The sequence below is a fragment of the Ambystoma mexicanum genome, chromosome 2p (assembly GCF_040938575.1).
Source record: "Ambystoma mexicanum isolate Mex_15411 chromosome 2p, UKY_AmexF1_1, whole genome shotgun sequence".
Taxonomy (NCBI): Eukaryota; Metazoa; Chordata; class Amphibia; order Caudata; family Ambystomatidae; genus Ambystoma; species Ambystoma mexicanum.
Window position 1 is genome coordinate 521,566,610 of NC_090923.1, and position 25,187 is coordinate 521,591,796.

General features: G+C 44.7%; 1 protein-coding gene across 4 annotated transcripts in view; it reads left to right on the forward strand.

Annotated features, from left to right (window-relative positions):
* The first annotated feature begins 429 nt into the window (after window positions 1–429).
* Window positions 430–25,187, forward strand: part of TSEN2 (tRNA splicing endonuclease subunit 2) — a 270,669-nt gene continuing 245,911 nt past the window's right edge. Inside the window, exon 1 of one of the 4 annotated variants that reach the window (XM_069643934.1) lies at window positions 430–977. In XM_069643934.1, coding sequence (XP_069500035.1) covers window positions 798–977 — 180 coding nt within the window. In that variant the 5' untranslated portion in view covers window positions 430–797. The other 3 variants (XM_069643933.1, XM_069643935.1, XM_069643936.1) reach the window with 3 other exon arrangements.

The window sequence follows — 25,187 nt, forward strand, 5'->3', positions numbered from 1 at the left end:
TCGTGTCCCCCCCATCCCTGCCCCCCTTGACCCGTATGAGGAGTGGGGGTAGGAGGTCGGCTGGGCAACCCCCACTAAGGGGCGGCGCCCGCCATTGCAATGTTTCTTTCTTAACCAGTCTCATACGCAATCAGTAAGTGCATGTGACTCGGCTGTGACAGTATAGTAAACATCGTAAAAAGAAAGGCTTTCATCATTATAAATATGCTTCTCTGTGTTTGATTATTACCATTGTCGGTCCGTAATCAGTAAATACATGAGTCTACAAACAGAAAAGTTGTGGCTTTAAGCCTACTTGACAGGGTAATTACGATTTTCATTTAAAGTCTCTGGGGTGTGGGGTCAGAAGTCCGTTTCCATCGGGACGTCTGTGCACCCTACTCAATTGCCGAAACGAAGCCAAATGCCAGCGAAAGTCTCGGGCTTGAATTTCCCGCCTGGAAATCTGTCAGTTAAGGCCCTTTGCACCCACCCTCAGGCTTCGTCACTTCCAGGCCGGATCCCTGAGCAAGAGCCAATGGGAATGGACGCTCGCTGGACCAATAGGAGCCGGCCGGGAGCCCTGCTGCCCTCGGGGCGCCGTTGAGGCAAAAAGTCGAAGCTCTCGGGGCTGAAAGCAAAAAGCAAGAGAAGAGATTGCGCTGTATGCATGTTTAGACTTTAATGTGCACTGAGACGGAGACTAAAATCTGCAGAGGGCGTCGTAGAGCTCATCTACGCTGTATTGGACGGCGAGCGGGCGGGGCTGAAATAGTGCTTCACTCGAGTCTGGCTGGTTGTACGGCAGAGGTGAAAAGATGTGCGAAGCGGTGTTCCAAGCTCCTAGGAGGAAGAGGAGCGTGTATGAGTGTTACGAGACACCATTCCCCATCCCTCTCTCCCAAGATGGGGAGGAGTTCAGGCTTTGCCAGGGAAAGATCGTCAACAACCACGTGCTAGTGAGCGTCCCTGAGGACATCCAACATCTCTATGCAAAGGTACTAAGAGTGCGTTGCTCCTAAACACAGTTGAGGAGGGGTATATGAAGGATGTGTGCAAATATAAGAGTTGCATACTTGACATCACTGCAGGTTTAGGCAGAAGATACAAGGTGCGTTTATTTTTGAGTTGTTTATTGTTTTGTAGTGTGCTTCGTTCAGTATAAAGCATGCAGTGCGTGTCAGCAGTTTTGAGTGGTTTGTATGGTACTGTTAGAGTGTGTCTGGGCGTGTGTGTGAATGCAGTGCATGCAAATTTGCATGGGGCAGTCGCAATCAATGCACATATGTACTCTGGTCTCAACTCATGAAAATGTTTTACAGAGTCCGTGGCAACCTCATGCAAGGGTTTTCTGGACTGTAAATCCATTTCATAGCCTGCATATATTGTGACTGCAGCTTCATCAAATTAATCTACATTGACTATTAATGGCATAGGTGGTGTAGTGGAATAAAAATAAAAAAACACAAAATAACGGCATTGTTTCAATAAGAAAAAAAAGAAAGATAACTAGCTTCCCTAACCGTAACATGAGTTATCGAAAACACAACCTACATGGTTCTTTCCGAGTAACAAGTGCAGAACGAGGAACTCACATAAAGGACAAAAGAGACAAGTAAGCATGCCACATGGGGGAGACAATGGCCTGTCTGTCCCTCAAGAAGAACACCCTGACCCTAGCGGGGGTGTCTCTCCATAAATGGCGTGTGGTGCACTGCCTATCTAAAAGAGGATGGATGGAAGGGTGTCCCTAGGTCTTATTAATTGTGTGGGCAAGGTACACAGCAGTTATTGTAGTTTCAAGCAGAAAGGGCAACTATATCCAGCGTGAGACCACCATACGGAAAATCAACAGCAAGTCACGTAATTATATCTTGCGATCGAACAGCTGTCAAGGTGAACATCTGATTGGTGGGGCCATGGAAATTTCAATACTATATTCACCCTAAGGCTGCCACATCAACAAATGTCGGTTTGTGTGTGGAACACAGGACTTGGTGAACCAACTGTAAGAGGATTTGATTCAACACTACAGCTAAGTCAATGCCTAGTCTGGGATACTGAATGGAAACCCTTATTGATATATCTTTATGTCCAGTTCTGGATGACTACCCCTATTTAACACCCCTCTCTTAGAATCCCCCTGACCCCACTGAGCCAAGAGGTAGTTCTGTTTTGCAAGTTTAAAAGGTTTATTTGAGAAATGAAACAAAATATAGATCACGCTTTTATAATAAATTAATAATCGATATTGCCCTTATAAATATAATGTTAATCAACAATGGGTAATCTGACACTAGCACACTTCTTTATAATCAATGAGGAGTTTGTGTAGGATGGATAAAGTAGCAAAAATACTTTTATGGTTTCAGGGGAAAAGCAATGAGGAATAAAACGCAGTACAGAAATACTTGATATGATTTTAGCAAAAGATAAGATAATCACTTTTTCTCTGGCAATTCACCCCCCTCCCCTATGCAATGTAATAAATGGAAGGAGATGGAAAGAGGAGCACACAGTTCTCAGGAATGCAATCAAATACAATACGAAATTCAGTCTCCCCCCTCCCCCAGCAAGCTTAGAGAAAACAGGTATGAGTTTTAAAACACAGGCCCAAGTGCTTTGAATGTGGTGGCAGTGAAGTGAGAAATATGCTGAAAATGCTTTTAATTCCCTTTAGGAGGTTCAGGGTGAGTGAGAGATACTTTGGATGAGCTCAGGCTAACTTTAGCAATGATTCAGGGATGGGTATTAAGAGGCAAACAAATTTTTAGCAAAGGAAAGCAAAAAGCTGCTACCTTTTTACAGGTAAAGAAATCGGGCCAAATCGCGGCAAAATTTGCGAGTGCGTGAATCGTGAGTGCGGAAAAAGTATAAGGAGTAGGAAGTCTAGGCTTGTTGGAAAGCTTAGATTCTAAGCTTTCAGAGGAAAGTTAAACCACGTTCCTAGCACAAACGGTTCCAGAGATACAGACGATTTAATGAAGGTAGATTTTCGGATTTAAAGTAAAACTCAAAATGACAGGTGACAGCTTGCAACTTTACAAATGACAGATGACACGATTTCTAAGAGGCTGTTCTACTTAGGTTAAAATAGTTTGGATTAGATTATTTTAACTAAGAGATTGGTTCTGCACAGTTCTGCTAGGTACTCACAATATAAATTTGAAATAGGCCTCGCCACGGATCTGGTCAGGTTTTGGACTGGACTCCGGTTTTGGTCTCGGCACTTCACAGTGATCTGGGTCAGTTCTCTGGTTCCGCTCACAGCGGTCTGGGTCACTCTGGATCTCTCGTCTGGTCTCTGGCAATTGTTCTTGGCAAAAGAATTCAAACAGCTCGCCCGTTGTGGAATAGTTTGCAAATGATTTTAAGGATGCTCAGGCCTGCTGAGAAGAGTTCTCAGTTTGTGGGTTTATGCCCTTGCTTTAAGTTCTGAAGTAAAGTTCTGGTCTTTGGAGATTGATGGATTTGAAGTCGTCGGTCAGCGTGCTCCGCAGCAAATTGAATTGAATGTCTCTACCTGTCCCAGCAGTCTCTTTTTATGTGTTTTGAAAATGGGTGTGTGCCTGGGCCTAGCTAAGCCTGCCCCTCTCTACTTGTCATTGGCCCAATTCTCCCCTCTCCCATGATTGGGGGAAGGAAATGTGAGTCAGAGTGATGATGTAGGTTTTATGGTCAGAGGAACCTCCCCTTGTCAGATTGCACACAAATCTATTTCTGACCCAAATACATATTTATCTATGCACCATTTTTCTAATATTATAGGTCCAGTTAACATATTTTCTGTAGCACCAAACCATCCGATCCCTGTCTTTGTACGATGTTGTGTCCACTGATGACAGAATTCTCCCCTTTTCATCCAGATAACGACCTCTAAACCTTTCCAGATTTTACACAAATGTGCACCAGGGATATGGGTTACAGATGATAAAGTGTCAGATTTTTAACATGCATACATTTGGAGTGAGACCCTATTTTCCGCTAGCAACCCCCCAGAATACACCACAGGGTCCTAACACCTCTTAAAATGTTCACAGAAAAATCACAAAAATAATATTACTTATAATTCTGACAAGTCCGCACTATGAGTTATCTATCTTTTTAAAATTATGTTCTGGTCAAAAAGGGGTGTGGCTTCCCACATCACAGGGTGGAATAACTGGTTTATCCACTTCCCCCAAGCTCAGCTGCTAGCAGAGGCACTGCCCCTCCCAGTTTCCCCTAAGAGGAAGCCACTTTTACGACGCCCCCAATATAACATGTGCCTGAGTCCAGGACAGGCCTTTGTTCAACTCCCTGTAGTCCCCAGCTGCTCCACCCCTAATCTAATCAGAGAGGTGACAACTCCTTTTGGCCAGGGGCAGCAGGATGCAGCTAGGCCTGGGAAGAGTGGCTGAACAGGTTTCTCCTGTCGGGGGTAGTTGTCAGGCAGAATCCAGTTTCACTAAGCCAGGTTTCAGCTAAATGTCACTTTTTGTTCCCAGTTTAAATCACTTACAATTTTTACATATACATTAAATAATTACTTCCTTAAAGTCATTTCAGAATATAGTTTTACATTGTATCCACCTCTTAGCAAGTCTTTCCTTGGTCTGGTTTTGTTTCATTTGTGCAGTTTTACACAAAAGGCTGGTGGTTTTAAAACGCCGGCTTTCTGATAGTGGTGAGTACTGGTAATGCAACCATTTTTGGGATTAAGAAAATGAATTCCCCACAGTTCTGAGTTGCTTTTTTGGCAATCAGCATTGCTATTCCCATTGGTTTCAGGCTACTTTGTGTGTAGCCCAATGGTGGTTTTAGGCAGTGCCCTCCTGTGTTCATAACATAGGCAAAAATGGGTGGCAGCCTATTCTTCATGTTTTCCCTGTGCACTCTCTGGGGAGTTCTGGCCATCATGATGTTTTCCATGCCAGTACTGGACAGTTTTATGGTAGGGCTTGGATGCATGGGTAAAAACATCCCACACAACAAACAATTAAAAAGGAATAGCTAATCCCAACTCTGCATGGGATAGTTGTAAAAAGCTCACTCTGTGCGAGGAAAACTATTTTTAGCACAATGAGTGTCCCCTCTAACTCATGGGGATATTTCAGTGGGTTATGTAGAACATCATAACTCTAACATGAGGTTGACCGGTTTCTATGGTGCCAACAATTTTAGACCATCTTCTTCAGGACTTGATGCAGTTATCAATACAGGTTTCAGCATGTCTCAGTTAGGAGCTGCTGGACGTGTTGCTCCGTCCCCTGTGGGAACACAAAAGACACAAAAAAGAGGACCAGGCCTTAGTTTGACCAGTAATCCAGTGAGCAAGTATAACTATCCATTTGTTAGTGCATGCTCGTTGTCTATAATGCAAGTGGTAAGGATACCCAAAGTGAAAACACTAGTGGGCATAAGAATGTGCCGCTGCTAATTATGTGGCTGAGCGTGTGTATAATATCCCAAGGGGTGCTGGGGGAGGAGGGGGTAGTGGAAGGGAAGTGCTGTGTAATCGAAAACTGAGTGCTTAGTTGCACTACCAGGCATGCAGGTGTGGTAGTGGTGGCAGATAAACAGGCTACTTGGTGATCCTGTGGTTTGGGACAGAATGAGGGGCGACCTCATTTGTTATCTCACCTTAACAAAAAGGACTGATCTAAGCAGCGTTCCGTTGCTGATGTCCTATTTACAAATGTAATCTGGCAAGAAAGGGAGGCTTGCGGCACCAAGCGTGCTTACCTCAGCAGGAAAGAGGAGCAGATCCTCGACGACGGGTGCTGCGGCTGGAATGCGAGGGAGGAATGGATTATGAATGCGTTCTTGAACGTCTCGCTCCTCCGTGAGGCATAGGAGGCATGGCTTAGGGCGTGATCCTAGTGGGTGCACTTATCCAATTGGATCCTGCATGTGGAAAAAGCCACCCTGAAATGTGTCTCGTTGGCTAGGATGGATGTAGGACTTGTGTGGCAGAATCTGATTGGATTAAGGCTCTACACGGACATGATGCTTCTGTGTGTGTCACAGAGGGCTGGATGATGATGCGCATCATGTTATTGGTGCTTGTTGCTAAGCGATGTAATAGCAGCTTGGCTGTCCTGCCGGAGGATCCTAGGGAAGCCAGATGGTCGCGAAATTGGCCTGAAAAAGGTCCCGAGTGGCCACAATGGGAAAAACGGAGCATATGCTCGCTCGGGACAGGCTACATGACTAAGCATAGAATGACCATGATGTCAATCATGCATATGACGGCACTCATGGAATACATTTTAGAGATGTGCCTGCGAGTGTGTAACCGTGACCCTGTGTGTGAAAACCAAAACACAGTGGGGCCTGGGTATCAGAAAGATGTGTGGGGGCTCATGAATGGATCTGTCACAAAATTAGTCTAAACAGGACAAGGGATGCTAGGCTAGCGGAAGATGACTGCTAATTCCTGCCATTGTATGGCTTCATTCAGCCCCTGATGACACATGTTGAGTCGAAAAATCCACCTCTGTTCTTGTCTGAACAGAATTTCGCGGAAATTACCACTGCGTATCGGGGGTTTGATCTTCTCAAGGACAGTCCACCTGAAGTTGTCTGTAGTGTGACCCTCGGCCAGAAAGTGTGAAACCAGTGGTGCTGTAACTTTGCCAGTTCCAATACACGAGCAGTGTTCTATCATGCGCTTTTTAACCTCTTGCAGAGTCATCCCTATGTATCTCAAATTTAAAATTACAGGAACACGTTATCATGTAGATGACACCTTTGGTGTTGCAGTTGGTGAAATGTTTTTGGATCCATGGGGTTTTCCATCCAATGTCCACTGTGGTAGTGCGTGTGGTCTGTGTAAACATGGAGCATTGGCCACCTGGAGAGTGGCCAGTGGCTGGAGCTGTGTTCCATAGGGTTGACTGATTGGAGGGCGGACCGACAAGAATGGTGGGTACAGTATTGACCAGTGTATCTCTAATATTGCGTCTTCTTTTGAGGGGAAGCAGTATTTCGGTGGCTCCAGTATTCAAAATGGGCCACCATTTTTTTTAACTTCCTTTTTGATTTTATTGAAAAGGGGGGAATAGCTGAATACAGCTGTGAGAGCTGGGTCATTGATCTGTTTTTTGTTGTTCCAATGTGCATGCACGGGGAATGTTACTGGCCTTTTCACATGTTTGATTAACAATTTGGCTTAGCTGTTTTTTGAGAGCCTTGGAGTCCATTGTGTAATCAGTAGTCTTGCTGCATAGGCTGCGCTATCTGAGAAACTGACCGAAGGGTAAGTTATCCTTAAGTGCCTGCAGATGATAGCTTGAGTAACATAGGAGAGAATTCCTGTCAGTAGATTTCTTGTATACCCTGGAGGTGAGGCCTGCATCGTCTGTGGAGATGACTTAATCAAGGAAGTGGGCTTTATTCTTGTCCATTTCCGTAGTGAATTGTAAATGTGGCTTCCGCTGGTTTAACCACTCATGAAAAGAGTGCAATTCATCTTTGGTCCCTATGAAAATATCGATATATCGGCGCCATACCAGAAGCTGTATTTGGATAGATGTGTGCGCTCAAAAAAATCAAATCTACATATAGGTTTGCCAAACTTGGGCAAAAGTGGCCCCCATAGCCGTCGCGGATATTTGTTGATAATAGTCGCTGTTAAAAACACTGACATTATGAGTCAGTGTGATCTCAGCCAAAGAATATATGAAGGAAGACGGAACTCCATGGAGATTAATGTCAGTGTCTAGCAGGAGCTGTAGCATGGCCAAGGTGTTGTGCTGAGGGATTCTGTTATACAGAGATTCAATGTCAATATTCACCAACCAATTCAATGCAGGGTCAAAAGGAAGTGAATCAAGTAAAACCAACATGGCTGTAGAGTCTTTTATAAATTAACGCATTTTGGGACTTTAATTCTTGATGAAATAATCTACGTACTGGGATAAAGGCTCTAAAATGGAATTAATGCCCGAAACAATTGGCCTGCCAGAGTTGGGAATGAGCGCTTTGTGAATCTTAGGGAGTGCATACATCGCTGGAGCTCTTGGGTGTGTAGGCATCAAAAACGCTGCTTCCTTTGAGCTTATGTAGCCTTCTGCTTCCGCCTCTTCAATTATTGGAGAGACCTGTGCCTGTAAGCTGGACGTAAAATCCGTATCGAGTATGCGATAGCTTGAATGGTCACACATGAGAGTTTTGACCATGTTGTTCTAGTCTTCAGTGTTTTGAATGACAGTTGCCACACCCTTATCAGCTGGTTTTATTGTGATCAGGGTATTTGCAGCCAAATCTGACAAGGCTTGTAGTTGGTCTTTGCTGTAATTGTTGTGGATAAAGGGGATATTGGATTCAAATTCTGTGATTCTTTTGAAAATGGCCTCTTCAAAAGTAATGGATTCAGCTGTATTGTAGCAGGAGGGTGTGCAAAACTGAGATGGGGGGCGTAATCCTGTGATATCATGTTGGTCATAGTCTCTTTCAGCAAAAAATTGCTTGGCGCAGATCTTTCGTAAAAGTTGTGTGCACTCCACCCTTGTCTGGAAGGGGTCGTATCTGGCTGTGGGTATGAATGAGACCATTTTGTAAAATGTCTATTTCGTATTGGGTCAAGCTGTAGTTTGACTGATTTACAATAAGGGAGGGAGTGGAGGTGGTATTAGTATTGTCCCTAATCCCCTGCTGCAGGTGACCACAGAGTTGTTGTGGGGTCTGCCATCTGGTCCTTCTCTGCCCTCTTGCCCGTGGTCGTAAAAAAGGAACCGCAGTGTTCTTGTTCTGGACTGGGCCCATGAATTGGACGTCCATAGCTGCCAGAGCAGCTGCTTGAATTTCGACCAGGATTGGTTGGAGCCTCTCTGAGTATTTTGAAAACTGATTTGGGCAGCGTCTCTTCTCACTTGTCTGGCTTCATCTGTGAAGTAATCGTTGGTCGCATATGGATACATTTTAACGTGTGTAAAGGCTTGCAAATCCTTCTTGAGTTTAGTGATTTTTATGTTCAAGTTGGTGTCCTTAAGTTCTTTTAAGGATGTCTCAATGTTGGCCAAATTAGCTGCGTAGATGTTTGCTGCTATTTTTGTCTGTAGTAGGTCACTTTTCTGTAGCAGTTCTGCTACAAGTTTGTCGGTTATTGGCTTTGCCGTATTAATAATCAACACCAACCAATCTCTGGTACATTTGTTTTTGCTATAAAGTTGTCTAAAAAAAATCTGTGGCTCGATATGTATGATGAGGTCATTGGGTGCCGGCATGGGGCCTCAGGTATTCCGTCATTAGGGCTCCATGGAATTCAGAGCGTATGATTTTCTTTTTCAAGATGTCTATCGTTCCATTTATCAGTATGTTCTGAGTAAGGTCCATCCCTAGCAGAGACGGATTAGCCAATATCGCATCGACCAATTCCTCTACAAAAGTTAGGTAATGTCCTTCTGCCATCTTAGTATGGTGAGACGGCTGGGGGGCAGAGTGGGAAGGTGGGAAAAGGGGTGGGCGGACAAAGGGATGGGCGAGTGTATTTTGTTTATGTGCTGATGCTGGGAAACATACTTCGCTTGTAGTTGCCAAAACAAATGACAAAAAGAAGGGGGAATGCACCCTCTTTTCTAAATAGTCAATCAGGACTCACAACTCAATGAGTTGCGCGAACAGCACAAAATAACGGGCATTGTCTCAATAAGAAAATAGGAAAGATATCTAGCTTCCCTAACCATAACATGACAGTTATCGTAACACAACCCACACGGTTCTTTGGGAGTAACAAGTGCAGAACGAGGAAGTCACATAAATGACAAGAGAGAAGTAAGCATGCCACATGGGGGAGACAATGGCCTGTCTGTCCCTCAAGAAGAACACCCTGACCCTAGCGGGGGTGCCTCTCCCTAGATGGCATGTTGTGCGCCGCCTATCTAAAAAAGGATAGATGGAAGGGTGTCCCTAGGTCTTATCAATTGTGTGGGCAAGGTTCACAGCAGTTATTGTAGTTTCAAACAGAAAGGTCAACTATATCCAGCGTGAGACCACCATACGGAAAATCAACAGCAAGTCATGTAATCAGGCCTCCAGATAAGGTGCATACTAGTCCTTTTTACACATGAAAATCTTGTAAATACAACAGCTTTATTATTTTCCTGCGTACATTTACACACAGGTTTAGAGCAGAAGGCAGTGCAAAGGTCAGGTTACTTGACAGAACCCAGAAGGCTTCTTTTGATTTTTATCTACATAGATGTAATTGAAAGCCACCTCTGAAACAGAAAGTATTTCTCTGAAGCCTTTAAAAAAAAAACTGCTCACTGTGATAAAAGGAATGGTTTCTTTCTATTCAGTAATCAAAGAAGCTGCACGCATCTGTTTACTGCGCCACAATAAGATTTGAAAGACTTGAACTTGTTGCCAAAATGTAAAATGATTTATTGATAGCCCTTTGTTTGATTTGTCAATCTCTTTCCGTGACACTCTTTCCAACTTAATAAAATCTCAAATCCTCCCGTTTTGGTGTACTCGTCCCAAATGAATGGGCATTGTTCCCTTTCGGTTTGAACAGGTTGCTAGCTTCCTCATCTCGATTTTCTAAATATTCCGCCATTATGTTTCTTTTTTCCTTTTCTCTTTTTTCTCTCTGACTTTTCCGTAGTCTGCGTGGTGAGTGATAACTGAAAATATAAGAACACAGGGAACTTTTTTGGAAGAATCACTCTTGGACCTCCGCGACTTGAGCTCTAATCACCATTTAGGTGGTGTCGCAATGGTGCGTGCAGGAAGACCGGAGACACTGAGTTCCCCCACTCCGATTGTAACAATAATCAAAGAAGCTGCACACATCTGTTTACTGCGCCACAATTAGATTTGAAAGACTTGAACTTGTTGGCAAAATGAAAAAATGATTTATTTATAGCCCTTTGTTTGATTTGTCAATCTCTTTCCGTGACACTCTTTCCAACTTAATAAATTTGTAGGTTTATGGTCATAAAACCGAAAAAACGAATCCCGAAAAAAAAAATCTCGAAATGAAAAAGGTTGGAAAAAAAAAGTCGAATTTTTTTTAATGACGTTTTTTGTTCGAAATGGGGGGGGTTCCCCACAACCCCTCTTTTTTCATTTTTTTTTATTTTACCCCTTTTTTTACTTACCTGGCCCCAAAAAAGCATATAATTAAATAAAAAATTCGACTTTTTTTTCGATATTTTTTTTCGAAATTATTGTAATTGGAGATTTTTTTTCGGTCTTTTGACTGACCACCAAATTTGTATCTCAAATCCTCCCGTTTTGGTGTACTCGTCCCAAATGAATGGGCATTGTTCCCTTTCGGTGTGAACAGGTTGCTAGCTTCCTCATCTCGATTTTCTAAATATTCCGCCATATAATATTCCGCCATTATGTTTCTTTTTTCTTTTTTTCTTTTCTCTTTTTTTCTCTCTGACTTTTCCGATAACTGAAAATATAAGAACACAGGGAACTTTTTTGGAAGAATCACTCTTTCAAATCTTATTGTGGCGCAGTAAAAAGATGCGTGCAGCTTCTTTGATTATTGTTACAATCGGAGTGGGGGAACTCAGTGTCTCCGGTCTTCCTGCACGCACCATTGCGACACCACCTAAATGGTGATTAGAGCTCAAGTCGCGGAGGTCCAAGAGTGATTCTTCCAAAAAAGTTCCCTGTGTTCTTATATTCTTTCTATTCAGCTTCAGAAGCACCGTGCATATTTTCCTAGAATTTTAGGATTGTATAATTAATAAGATGGAAAAGAAGTTACAATTGAGAATTAATATTTTGGTGCAAATTATGCTTTTTTTTCTGTGAAAGCAAACCAGTATTGCACAATTGTATTTTTCAGAGTTCCGGTGCTATATGCATAATCATGCAGAGGCAGATCATTTTTACACTATAGTTTTTGCACACGTCGGCTGGATGTCACATGCATTTTACTCTCTTGCAAAGAAGAAAAGTCATTTTTACTCTCTTAAAATCACATTTACTCTCAAAGTTTAAAAATAGGGAGTAAAATACTCCCACCTCAAAATCTTATCTGGAGCACTGCATGTAATTATATCTTGCGATCGAACAGCTGTCAAGCTGAACATATGATAGGTGGGGCCATGGGAATTTCAATACTATATTTATTCACCCTAAGGCTTCCACTTCAACAAATGTCGGTGGTTTGTGTGTGGAACGCAGAACTTGGTGAAACGACAAGCGATTAAAAAGGAAGAACTAATCCCAACACTGCATGGGATAGTTGTAAAAAGCTCACTCTGCGTGAGGAAAACTATTTTTGGCACAGAGAGTGTCCCCTCTAACTCATGGGGATATCTCAGAGAGTTATGTAGAACACCATAACCCTAACATGAGGTCGACCGGCTTTGATGGTGCTAACAGTTTTAGACCATCTTCTTCAGGACTTGAGACTTAAAGGTGTTATCAATACAGGTTCCAGCATGTCTCAGGTAGGAGCTGCCTGGACGTGGCCAGGCCTTAGTTTGACCAGCAAACCAGTGAGCAAGTATAACTATCCATTTGTTAGTGCATGCTTGTTGTCTATAATGCAAGTGGTAAGGATATCCAAAGTGAAAACACTAGGCACCCCTGCTAGGGTTAGGGTGTTCTTCTTGAGGGACAGACGGGCCATCATCTCCCCCATGCGGCATGCTTATTTGTCTCTTTTGTCATTAATGTGACTTCCTCGTTCTGCAATTGTTCCTCCCAAAGAACTGTGTAGGTTGTGTTACAATAATAAAAAAAACACACCTGGTTGTTTATTTGGCCTTTTAACTCATTTTTCATGAATTACCATAGACAAAACAGTTACACATGGTTTGGCTTGTGTAGTATCTTCAGAGCCCATTGTAATATTTTTGGAATGTGGAGTGTGTGTGACATGAATGAGAATGTAGAGGGCAGTGATGGGTGAGTGAACTGCACCGTTAGAGGGAGGAGGCACTGAAGACCGCTGGTATTATATTGAAAATAAATGTTTGAATTTACCTTCCATTTTGATCCTGTTTCTTCACGGCATGGGCAGGATACCACAATTTTGCAACGAGGATCCCCAGTGTTCCGGAACCACTGCAGGCATCACAGCGGCCCCCATTGTGGTTCGGACACCATCCAGCCACAAGCTCCAGGTGCGCTGTGTCCCCATAAGGAGAAATTGGGAGGCGGTTTGGGGGCAAGCATGGGAGGCTCACACGCACAAGATTGCAATGTCCGTTGGAGATTAGAGAAAAGGTCTAAAACGTGCGGGTACTAAGAAGGTACCGGTGAGGATACGCGTAAAGGTCCTGGGGATGGAGTTCGGATAGCCCTTTTGTTTTCACTGGATTCTACACAGAGATTGTTCTTCATCATTCCTCTTCTCAGGTTTCTTGAATAAACAATTATTAATTTATCGGTCAGTTAGAAAAAGCCTTCTTCAGAAGGGAGCAATATAAAAAGCAACACACAAATATACTTCTATACTACAGCACTCTTAGTTTCTAAATCAGTAAAGACCCTTTTGGGACGACCCACAGACGCAACCTACACCCCCAGGTGACTTCAATAGCTAGGGTGCTGGCGACATTAATATCTTACTGTTTGCATTTAGAATACTGTTAGAAGTTAGTAAAAGTAAAAGGAAAAAATTATTGGAACAAACAAAAGACCACAAATACTCTTAAGCAGGCAAATACTTTTGGATCCCCTAAGCAGAGTCATTCAGTATAATAGACTAAGCCAAAGTTAATGGGCAAAAGTCTTATATAGGATGAAGCACCTCTGGTAGGTAAGTAGAAAAGTCTTTGCACAATGTTTTAGAAGTCTTTGAAGAAAAGAAGAATCAAATGTAGGGCCACAAGCCGTTCGACTTGTGAGGGGTAGAAGATGCAAGCAACTCTACAGCAAGAGGTAGGTTCTCTCAGACGTTTTACAGTACCTTTTGTATTGAAGGAAAAAGTGCAGCAGATGACTTCTGTTCCTGAGCAGCTCTGCAGATCTCACGGTTCCTGGGCCTCAGTCGTGGGGACAAGAGGGAGGACTTCTGGAGACTCCTGCACTGCAATGGGACGGTCACCGCCTGCAACCGTCAATCTTCAAATCAGTTGCTGTTCAGTGTTTCAGCTCCTCCTCGCGTCTACCGCAAATAGCAACACTGCAGTTCCTGGCTGTCGAGATGGGCTTTCCTTGCTTCTGGGGTTCTGCACTCTGTTGAGTGGGCCCAGCCTCGGTCAGTCCTGCTTCCTGGGAGTCTGGAGGATCTTCCTGGAACTCTACGTCAGCTTAAAATCAATGCATACAATCTGTTGTTCCTCTCCCTGGCTATACGGTTTCCAGCAGCAACTCTGTGTAAATTCAACCAGCTCCGAGAAGGATGTCCAGGTGGCTTACTTTAGAGTCGATTGGTCCCACCGACTCAAAGGGAGAAGTCGTCCTTGCAGGGGCTTCTCTGTTGATACGAATTTGGAGTTTCAGCACTGCAGCAGGGCTTCACAGGGCAAACCAATGGTCCAGGAGTTGCAGCAGGCGTCATCTTCAAGTTCTTCTTCGGTTCCTTCGTCCAGTGGTCGACTCTGCCTTCCAACCAAAAGCCTTGCCTTTTATTCAGTTCTCTCCCATTCATTCCAGCCTAGCTGTCAGTCACCCAGCAGGGTGGCTGTCCCTGCCGGACAGTCACCCAGCCAATCACTACAGAGTGCATTTGGGTCTCCTAGGTGACTAAGCACAGAGAGTTTTGTGCACCTCCCTCACTTCCTGACCACCCCAGACACCCTGGAGCCAGAGGCTGGATTCACTCGTGATCCCAAACCTAGTTTGGCGCGCAGAGTAAATCTCAAGAAGGACCATTCCACAAAGAAATGGCGAAAAAAGACGACCGGGGGACTTTTGACAAAAATTGCACCCTTGGGTGCTTTACTGCAACTGCGAATGCCGCACGCGGTAAATGAACACCACGGTAGTTCAAATGAAACCACTTGGTGAAGAAAGGGTAACCTCAAAATGTTACATGAGAAGCTAGACAAAATTGGATACTAGGTAACTTCTGCCCTCACCCCCTCCCACCCCCCCCAACACCCTATTGTAAGATAGTGTGTGCTGGGTCTAGAAAGTTACAAATGTAAGTAAGTCAATTTCACTTTACTGCTCTGGGAAACAGTAGTTTATCCCAGAAAAGGTATTTAAACCTTTGGGAAATCTGAAAGACTTCCCTGTGACACTGCACATAAGGTGCTTTGTGACACAATGTAAAAGATGCCTATGGACTTTGTCTTACTCCACAACCAAAAGAAACACAAAACTCATGAATTGCACTAAAATACACGAGAGAGTGGGTGAAAAAGTCTTGCTCTCTCCAGGTTAAAAAAAACAAGTTCTCAAAATCCAGCAAAGTTGCTGGGCGACTCAGTGGAGGGAATTGGCACATTTATGAGAAGTGTCCCTAACAAAGAGTACATTTTTGCATTCAATTGTGGAGTTGGACTAGTACTGTTGTTTACTCGGTGGTCACTGACGGGTTTGTTACTAAAGTTGCTAGTGCCTCTTTAGGCAATACGTTACATTCCACCCACCAGAGTATTTTCTCAACAATCCCTGCAAACCGCCCATCCAATGGTCCGACTGTTGACTGCGGACAAGAGGAGATTGCTTCTCCTACATGCCCTTGGACAGGAAGGGCAACACAAATAAAGGGAACTGTCTGCACTGCCAGATATTGAAGCCAGTGATTTGGATGCACATGAGGGGACCATCAGACAGTTGGACAAATACTATGCACCAGAGACTAAAATTATAAATTAACAGATTTAACCTTTACACTAGGATTCAGAAAGAGAAGGAAAGAATATTTGTCATCCCTCCAACAAATTAACGCTGACATGTCGATTTGGAGCTGGCATAACGACTGATGAACTGATCAGGGATCAAATAGTAGAGAGATTCCAGTAACCGCTCTGGATGCATGGTGACCCATCATTTCAGGAAGCGATAGCTATTTTGAAGAATATAGAGTACACACAGGTGTGTTTTGAAAGAAATAACTCAAGAAGAAAGAAGCAAAACAAATTCAGACTGAGAACAGCAAAGAAGGGGAAGATGCAGGACAAACGCGTGTCAGCATGATAAAGAAGGAGTCAAAGTCACACATAAAGTTGAAGAACAAGGAGAGAAGAGACAACAGAAAACTAGAAAACGTGATTAGAGGGACCAAAAGACATTTCTGAAAAAAAGGGTCTTCCAAAAATGAAGCTAGTGACCAGGATAAGTGTTTCAGGTGTGGCAGAATAGGCCACTATGTGAACGCCAGAAATTGCCCTGCGATAGTACAGGTGTGTGCCTCGTAAAATGAGGACATTTCGCAACAGTTTGCAGCTAAACGAAAAGAGTTTTGGTGGTACAGGAAGAGTCAGTCTCTGAGGGGGTGGTGGTGGTTCAACAATCCGGAGGAGAGACGTGCAGACAAACTTTGAAATGCCTGAGTTGCAAGATAATGACGAAGAGCTGGAAGATAAAGTTATGGTGGAGAGCTGCTCACCCTATACCATCATCAAGAAGAGCAAATGGGAAGAATTGAAAGGGCCGGGTCAGAAAGCAAAATTCTGTGAACCAGACATAAGGAACTCTGGAGGATTTTAGGGGTCGAGGATTGACATTATTGGTTGGATAAAGATCTTGGTCACTTTTAAGGGCAGGTTGGTAAAGTAAATATCTACATCGCTAAAAAGGGAGTGAATGTTTTTGGTTGTAGAGACCAGGTGGTCTTACAAATAAGATTCGACCCATGCAAGGTCAACCGAGACCTGTATGTAGATGGCGAAATTGAAGTTTGTGATCGGTGTGGCACTGGTGAGGGTGCAGAGGTGTTCCAACCTGGTTTCGGTTTACTCGAGGGATACTCCCACAGGATTGTATTGAAACCCAATGCGATTCTGGTTGTTCAGAAGACTGATAGCCGGTACCATTTGCACTGGTAGACAAGGTGGAAGAGGAATGGAACGGGTTGGAGGAGGTGATGGAGAGGATCAAGTAATCTCAATTGGTCAGCCCCATAGTGGGTTTGTTTGGGGGGGGGGGGGAATTGAGGATCTGTTCTGACCTGAGGAACTTTACAATAAAGGTGCTCTTTTTCCATTGCCATTTATAGTTGAGATTCTGAGTTTTGTATTCGAGGCACAGATGTATTTACAGCCCTGGATTGCTCCAGTGCATACCACCACCTAAGGCTGAGAGACGACTGCAGGGTTTTGACCGCATTAATGACCCCATTCGGAATGTACAGTGATCAGAGGATGCCCTTCGGATTGGCGTCAGTAGCGGCTGTCTTCCAGAGGGCCATTTCACAGGTTGTGAATCATTTACATGGGAATTTGGACTATTGAGACAATATCATAGTTTTGGGAGAGGTGTGGAAAAGCATGATTGTAGGTTGAGTATGGTTTTGAGAAGATTGAAGGAAAAGGGTTTGAGAGGACCACATGAAAATTCAGGGAGGAGGTGGAGTATTTTGGGCATTTGGTCAGTAGAAAGGGGTATAGGCCCAAAGTAGATGGAATGATGAAGTGAGGTAATTTTTGGGTTCGGCTGAATATTGCAGCAAGTTTGTGAAGAATGTTGTGAGTTTGATGAAACCTATTAAGAGATTGTTGAGGAAGGATAACAAATCGTGCTAGAATGAGAGTGTGTGAAGGCCATGAAACTTATAAAGGGAGATATTTGCGATGCTGTGAACCTTGGAGGGTTTGCAGTTGGGAAGTGTACCAAGATTGCAGTAGACGCAAGTGGAATTGGTTTGGGAGCCGTGTTGTCACAGGTGGTCGCGGGGCAAGAGAAGGTGATGTGCCATGCTTCAAAGGCCGTGTGGAGGTTTGAGTCTTGGTATTCAGTAGTGTAGAGAGGATTGTTGGCTTGTGTGCAGGGAGCTAACTATTTCCGCAAGTATGTGTGAGGAAAATAATTCATGATCTGTACTGACCACAAGCCTTTGATAAGAGTTGCCATCGGTAAAAGGCATGTGTAGGGCAGCTCCAAGGTTAGCGAGGTTAAGCATCACAACTCCAAGATTATGACTTTGAGGTTAAGTATGTTCCTGGTGTGAAGAAAAGGGTGGCAGGTATTTTATCGAGGCAGCCGTTGAATGAGCAAGGGGGACAGCAGAGGAGTGTTTGGGATGTTGTGGCCGTGGTGTTGGATGCCGTACCAAGAGGAAAATGGGAAGAATAATTGAGGAATTTTGAAATGTTGCAGCCTGTCATGAATTAGTGGCTGGCCATAGATGGCTGAGCTGGAAGACAACATTTTGCCATTTTGGGAAGTGTGAGATAAGTGCTTGGTGGAAGGTGGTTTGTTTTCCACCATGGAAAATTAGGGATGGGCGTATTGAAAAGGCACATCACGGGCACCAAGCAGAAGCTCAGAGAAATATTCCTGGCCCGGAATTGACATGAGTAGAAAGATTTGTGAGGAATTTCTGACCATGTCAGTAATCTGACAAGAGTTGCAAGGTCAAAAGGTCAGAAATGGTTGTGATGCAACGCTCTGATGAAGCTTGGGAACAATTGGGTGTGGACATCATAGGGCCATGCAGCGTGTTGAAAGCGGAGATAAGGTTCCCCATTGCGATGGCTGATTATCGTTCTAAAGAGGTTGATGGAAAGTTTGTGCGCAAGGTAGATACTGGTGAAGTGATAACGTTCTTTGAGCAGATTTTCCAGAGAGAGGGGTATTGGCTATCTGTGACAATGGGGTACAATTCAGGAGTGGGGAGATGATGCAATACGCCCAGAGCAGAGATGTTCGGTAAATTATCACACTCAAACAAATGGGTTGGTGGAGCGGTACAACAAGGTCATGGTAAATGCAATAGAACAAGCTGTTGGGAACAATCTGCCAGGGGTGTGGCGATAGTAGATAGATTGTGAAGCATGAAAACGTCGTTGAAGGGAATAGAGAAGTCTCCCTTCTTGATCATGAGGGAGAGAACCTAACCGAGTTGAATCCGGCTTGAGTAAATACGTTTTTAAGGAGGCCGAGTCTGGTGTTAGAGAGCATTGTGTTGTGAGTGGAGTGAGGTTGAGGTTTGTGGATGGAGAATAGGTAAGATTAAAAAAGGGAGTTGTGCCACATAAAGGTGATTAAATGTTCAGATCCTGTCAAGATAAAGGAAGTGTTTGTGAACACGCTAAAGACTGAGCATGGTTCAATATGGACAGGTTGAGCAAATGGAATTGTGAAGAAGTGAGGAGGGATGTACAGAGAAAAGTGGTTACTCGCCAAAGTTGCCTAGGAGATGATGGTGAGGTAGCATGTGGAGATAGACGGTCAGTGTGGGTGTTGAGCAAACACGAGTGTCGGTAATGTTGGAGAACCGAGAGGTGTGGGAAGAAGAGTGAGGTTTTCCTGTTTGTGGTCCAAGCATAATGTGATGGGTCCAAATTGAAATGGCGTGTAAAGTAATTCTTTAAATTAATCTTTTGTGTTTGTGTTTTTTGCTGTTTAAATTTTGGTGATTCTATTTAATCGTTCACATTTTTGGGGAATTGTTGGGGCAGGGGTCATTTAGTGTTGAGGTTTGGTGGGAGGGGATGTGTATTGTATTCAGTGCCCATTGGAATATTCTGGGAACGAGGAGTGTGTGTGACGTGAATGACCATGTAGAGGCCAAAATGTTCTCGGTGAGTGAAGTGGATGGTTAGATGGAGGAAGCACTGAAGACTTCTGGTATTATTTTAAAAATGAAGGTTTGAACTTACCTTACATTTCGATACTGCTTCACGGCAGGGGCATGATACTACAGCTTTATAACCTGCTTTTAAAAAATAGTATGCAGTAAAATGCACCATTTCAACACATAGTAGGAGAAGACTTGTGAACCTCAAGTTATTTTGAGCTCCCTTGCTATTCTTGGTCCCTTGCAGAAATGTGTGAATATATTTAGGTCCATTCACTGAAAATAATCACCAGCCATGATTAATCGATTCGAATTCTGGTGCCCCCTCAGAAGCTGCCCCTTGGTGATTGATTTACTTTAGGTCAAAAAATCGTCCTGCATTCATTGGCAGGATCAGAAGCCATCTTCTCTGATCAAAATGTCATGTCATTGACTCAAAGGTAAAGTGTTGTGATGTCATCAAGTGGTGTCTCCAGAAATAATATTCAGGGGACATGTGTGCTTTGCTGCCTCCATAAAAGGTCAGTTGGAGATTCCACACACCCACATTTGAGCCAAAAGTCCTGCTCTCCTTTGGCGCCCTGCGCTGTAGCTCGATTATTTGTGGTATCGGGAGAGCTGTGAATGCCGCTGTCTCTGGCCTGGTGGTGACTGTTGCAACGACGTATTCAGCAGATGTTGGCACTGGGAAATATACTGTGGCTTTGGCTGCCACATTGCCTAATAAGATTTTGTCAGTGTTATTGGTGTGTGCTGGGCATTTGATGACCACCACTACATATGGTTCTGCGAGGGCGGAAATTAGTGTATTGAGTGGGGCAGCATGTTGCACTGGCGTGCCGTCTGCCTGCCTTAAGCCCCTCCATCTCCAGCACGACCTACATGCACTGTTGTGGTGACGTATGCATAGTCTGAGTAGATGGTCGCATAATACCCTATCGACGCCCAAAGGGCCTTGATAACAGCTACGAGTTCAGCCGCTTGTGCTGAGTAGTGCATGGGCAACCTCTTCACCACTAGTGTTTCATAGTTGCCTGCTTCTAGGCGCACCACTACCGCTCCAACTTGCCTTTTCCAAGTGTCCTGGTCAATTGTTGCTGATGCGTCAGAGTATCTCTTCTTCTCCTAATGGGCTATCTGGCTTTGGGACTATTATCCTCCTTGCCTTCATAAGCGGCACAGTCATGGTGTTGCAAGTCCTCGTGGGAGCATGGCTCTGTGAGGAACGTTGCTGGGTTCACTGTTTTACACCTCACAACGTGAATGTGTGTGCTTGAGAGAATAATCACGTACGCTGATTCCTGCTGGGTGGTGAGGGTCAACTTTGTGCGATCTATGATGGTTTTACACATACAGAGTTACTGAGCACCCCATCTCAATTGTCGATCTTTTTGATTGCAAAGAAAGCGGCAGCAAGAGCTTGTACGTATGTGAACTGCCCCTACATCACCAAATCAAGTGTGCCACTGTAGTGGGCCAGGGGCATATGGCCAATTGTGCTTTTTTGTGGCAGTACTGCTTTCTTGAGGGTGCCATTCGAGTGAGAGAATATATAGAACTCCTGCGTGTAATCTGGTGTGGCAAGGACGGGGTCAGTAGAGATCATTTAAACTCTTAATCATGGCCGCAGTCCATTCGATTTTATTCTTTCTGTCCTTCCCTGAGGCCCTGTAAGAGTGGCCGGGTGTATGATGCATAGTCTAGAATCCATGCCCTGCAGTAATTGTATAATCCTAAGAATTTCTGCATGACTTTCACTGCGAGTGGCTTGGGAGTGACACACAATGTTGCTTCCTTGTCTGGGATAATTCTTTTCCCATTCTCAGAGATAAGTTGCCCCAGCTAGAGTACTTCTGTTGGCAGAACTGGAGCTTTGCCTCATCTACCTTGCCCCCCTTAGACGCTAGCAATTGCAACAGGACAGTGGAGTCTCTGTGACAGTTTTGCTCACTGTCCCTGCATACCAGTAAATCATCTATGTACTGAATTATTGTGCTGGGTACCTGGATGTTGCCTAGGTCTTCGTGCAGTATCCTATTGAAGATACTGGGGCTTTTGCAGTGCCCTTGGGGCAAACTGCATGTCCATAGCGCTTTCCACCCAGGGTAAATGGCTGTGAGGTACTGGGTGCAGGGGTACTGAGAAGAAGGCGTTTTTTTAATCTACAAATGTAAAATGGGTGGCTTCTTTGGGGATGCTGCCCTAAATGGATGCCGGGTTGGGGACCAGTGGAAACTTTCTGTACTACTTCATTGAGGGGGCGGACATCCTGGATCATACTCCATCTGCACCATTACCTTTTTAATGGTGTATATGTCTGTGCTGCATGGTGAGGTGGAGGGTACTATGATGCCATGAAGTAGTAGGGCTTATTTTGTTTCCCTGATTTAACCCCCCCTCTCTCTTCTGCCTCTCTGGACAATGGGTATTGCTTCACCCGGGGTAGTACTGCCCCGGCCTTTACGGTGCTTCTGACTGGGTTCCCTTCCTTCAACTTCCCTACATCATGTGGGTTAGTTGTCCATAAATGTGTGGGAACTTGTATGTCTGTCTGGCTGAATGGGGGGGTGGTGTGACAACAGCCATGAGGGGTCTTTGAGCTCTTTGGTACTGCACCATAATCTCACAGGGTATGCACATTTCGAGTATGATTTCTCCGTCATTATTGCCGTCCTCAAAAAGCTCAGCATCGGTCTGTTCTTTAAGGAGCACAGTAGGGTCAATGCATAACTCGGTGTACCACTGGCATCCGTGCGGTTCAGTTCCTAGGACAACAATTCTTTTGGCTGACGCAAGCAGGCCCTCTAGGTCTATGGAGAGTATTGTACCTACAACCAACTCTGCGGACACCACGGGCTGGAAAATTAAATCGGTGGGTACTCTCCAGAAAGTTCTAGTAGTTTGCGGGACTGCTCATGCAAGTACAGTAATGCCATAAACACAGATGTCGGGGTTAACGGGAATGCCTCATACCACGCGTGCCATGGCATGGATCACAAGCATTGCCCTCATTGAACACATGCCAGGGGTTGAGCAAACCATATGTCGGAATGAGATTGTCATGTTCAGCTTACTTAGCAGATCCCCACCGAGCAAGTTGACAGTAGAACACTCGGAGTATTAGAGGGGGGCCCTTACAACTTTTCCTCCCACCTTTACGTCTAAGTCCTTTCTGTATGGAACCGTTAAAACAGCCCCAGAGAATCCCTGCGTGTTGAGTCTTTCCTGATAACTGGAAGTCACCTTCACTGATGTATGACTTCTCAGCTCCCGAGTCCACCATAAAGATGAATTTCTTTGTTGCCCATCTCTGCCCCCACCAACGGTTGCTCTTCTGGATTTAGTGTCATTGACCAGACTGGAAAAGGAAGTGCTCAGTGGGCTGTTCTAGTCAGGGTAAGTGTCTGTCCCAGGGAATGAAAGGTTTTCCCCTACCACTGTAGTGCCTTGAAATGGGGCTAATGTGCCATTGGGCGCAGTGCGGGAAAAAAAGCATTCTTATTTTCCGCTTGCTACAGGTTAGGGCCAGTATGATGATGCTGGACTACCTGCTGCTGGTGTTATGTATGACAGGGGCCGGGAAGCTGTGGGGGTAGCTGTGCGCAAGCCTGGTAAATATCATATGGTATCGGTCATTCTAGGCGGTAGACCTTGGGTATTCCCTTGGTGTGAAGGGCCATAGTTCAGCTGATTGTAGTTGTCCCCCCCTCCCTGCCTACTCCAGCACTCTCCGGAAAAATGCCCCATTTCCCACATGTTCAGCACTGCCCTGGTACCCCTTCTCTTGGCCCCGGACCACCAAATCCCCCCCCCCGAACCTCAGAACCCACCTCGTCCATGCTGCTGTCTTTGCAACTGGGGCCCCGAAAATTATGGGTTACCACCCCACTGTCCTTGTCCTCCTTCAGCCCACACTGCCGCTATTCAACTTGTAGCCTCTGAATCGTTTCATTCTCACACTCTTTTATCCTTCTATAATACTTTGAGTTTTGGGCCTTCCTTTTGCTTCTATTCCTGCAATTTGGCAAGCGCTTTCTGCATTTCTTTAGGAAGGCCCTTTTTTACTATAAATTGAAAAGTGAGGTTGATTGGTCCCAGACATTGCCCATTTCTGCTCTCCACATCTCTTGTACCCTAAGGATGTATTGTGCTCCGTCTTCATCATCCTCCATTGTACATTGCATGATCAATTCTTTTTGTAAAATATTTCTGGAGTATCTGATAACGTCTGCCACAGCGCCTTCCATACCCTGGCTCTAATTTTGTTAAATGACGCTCCATCATGGGCATCATTGCTCAACGTTACTCTTGGGTACCCTGCTTTTACCCACACATTTTGGGGTTGTTCCCCAACTGCGGCCACTAACAGACATTTGATATCTCCTATTGCTAAGGGCACCCCTGCAGTGTTCTTTTCAAACACATAAATCCATTTCCCTGCCCTCGCCATGAGTTGTGGGAGTGCCTTGAGGGGGTTATTTTTGTCCATTTGCACCCTGGTATATAGGGAGGCCTCCCTGCACCCTTGTGTATTAGTGACATTTGCATTTTCATCTTGCTTTTTCCACTTTTGATCACACTTTGCTTTTTCCTCGCTAAGGCTATCCTGCCAAATCTCTCTCAGTCTTCTGTCCCACATACTTTGTAACCTTAGGGTACACTTGGGGGCTTGCTCGGTGTCCCTTTGTATTCCTCATCTCCTCTTCAGGACCCTACATTCTCATAGCCCAGGCTGTCTGTTTCTCTGCCGTGCTGTACATGAACGGTTCTTATGGGTGCACTGTCTATTCTGAATAAGAAATTCCCCAATTTCCACTCGTCTCTTGCTGGTTGTGCCGGCGCCCCTATAGGCGGCACAGATGTTTCTACTTTGGTCGCATTGCAAGCGGCTCTCAGCCGGGCTAGTTCTGTCCGTGTTAATGCTAGTGCTACTTCTAGGTCTCTTGTGCTCATCCCGGTATGGGCAGTAACTTCTGGGAGTGAGACCTAAGGCGGGGGTAGGGCTGTGCCTGGTGTTTCCATCGTGCCCGCTAATGCATATGTTGGGTTGGTATACCCTTCCACTGGATGAGTTGCTAGTGGATAGATCCCTTTTTTCCCTTCCACGTTCTTCCCGTTTTCCCCTGTGCCTGTCTCTTTACTACTGTTGTGTGTTGTCCCTTACGATCCTCTGGGTCCTCAAACAATTTTCAGAGGTTCAATAGTTCCCTTCTTTTCTGCAACAGTCTTCCCTTGTATTTTGCTGTCAGGTAGGTGGACATATGTTCCAACACGCTTCTGTCAAATGAGCCCTGATCTGGCCAGCATTCTCCCCCCCCCCACCATCCCCCCACCCCCCTCGACCCCCCCCTTCCCTTAGACTCAGTCACCCATTGGTTGTTTTTTCAGAATATAGGGCAGGGCCTTGCATATGTGGTCTAGGGGCGTTTCTACCCCCATAGTCGTGTCTCTCCTGTATCTGGCAGTGGGGCTACGCCTGTGCTACTGCACCACAATTGGAAAATAGCCTGTTTAAAAAAATATGTAGTTTGCTTTTGCCAACAATGCAATCCAATCTAGTCAATAACCCCCAGAAAAATCAATCATTCAATTCCCCCATCCCATATCCCTGCTAGAG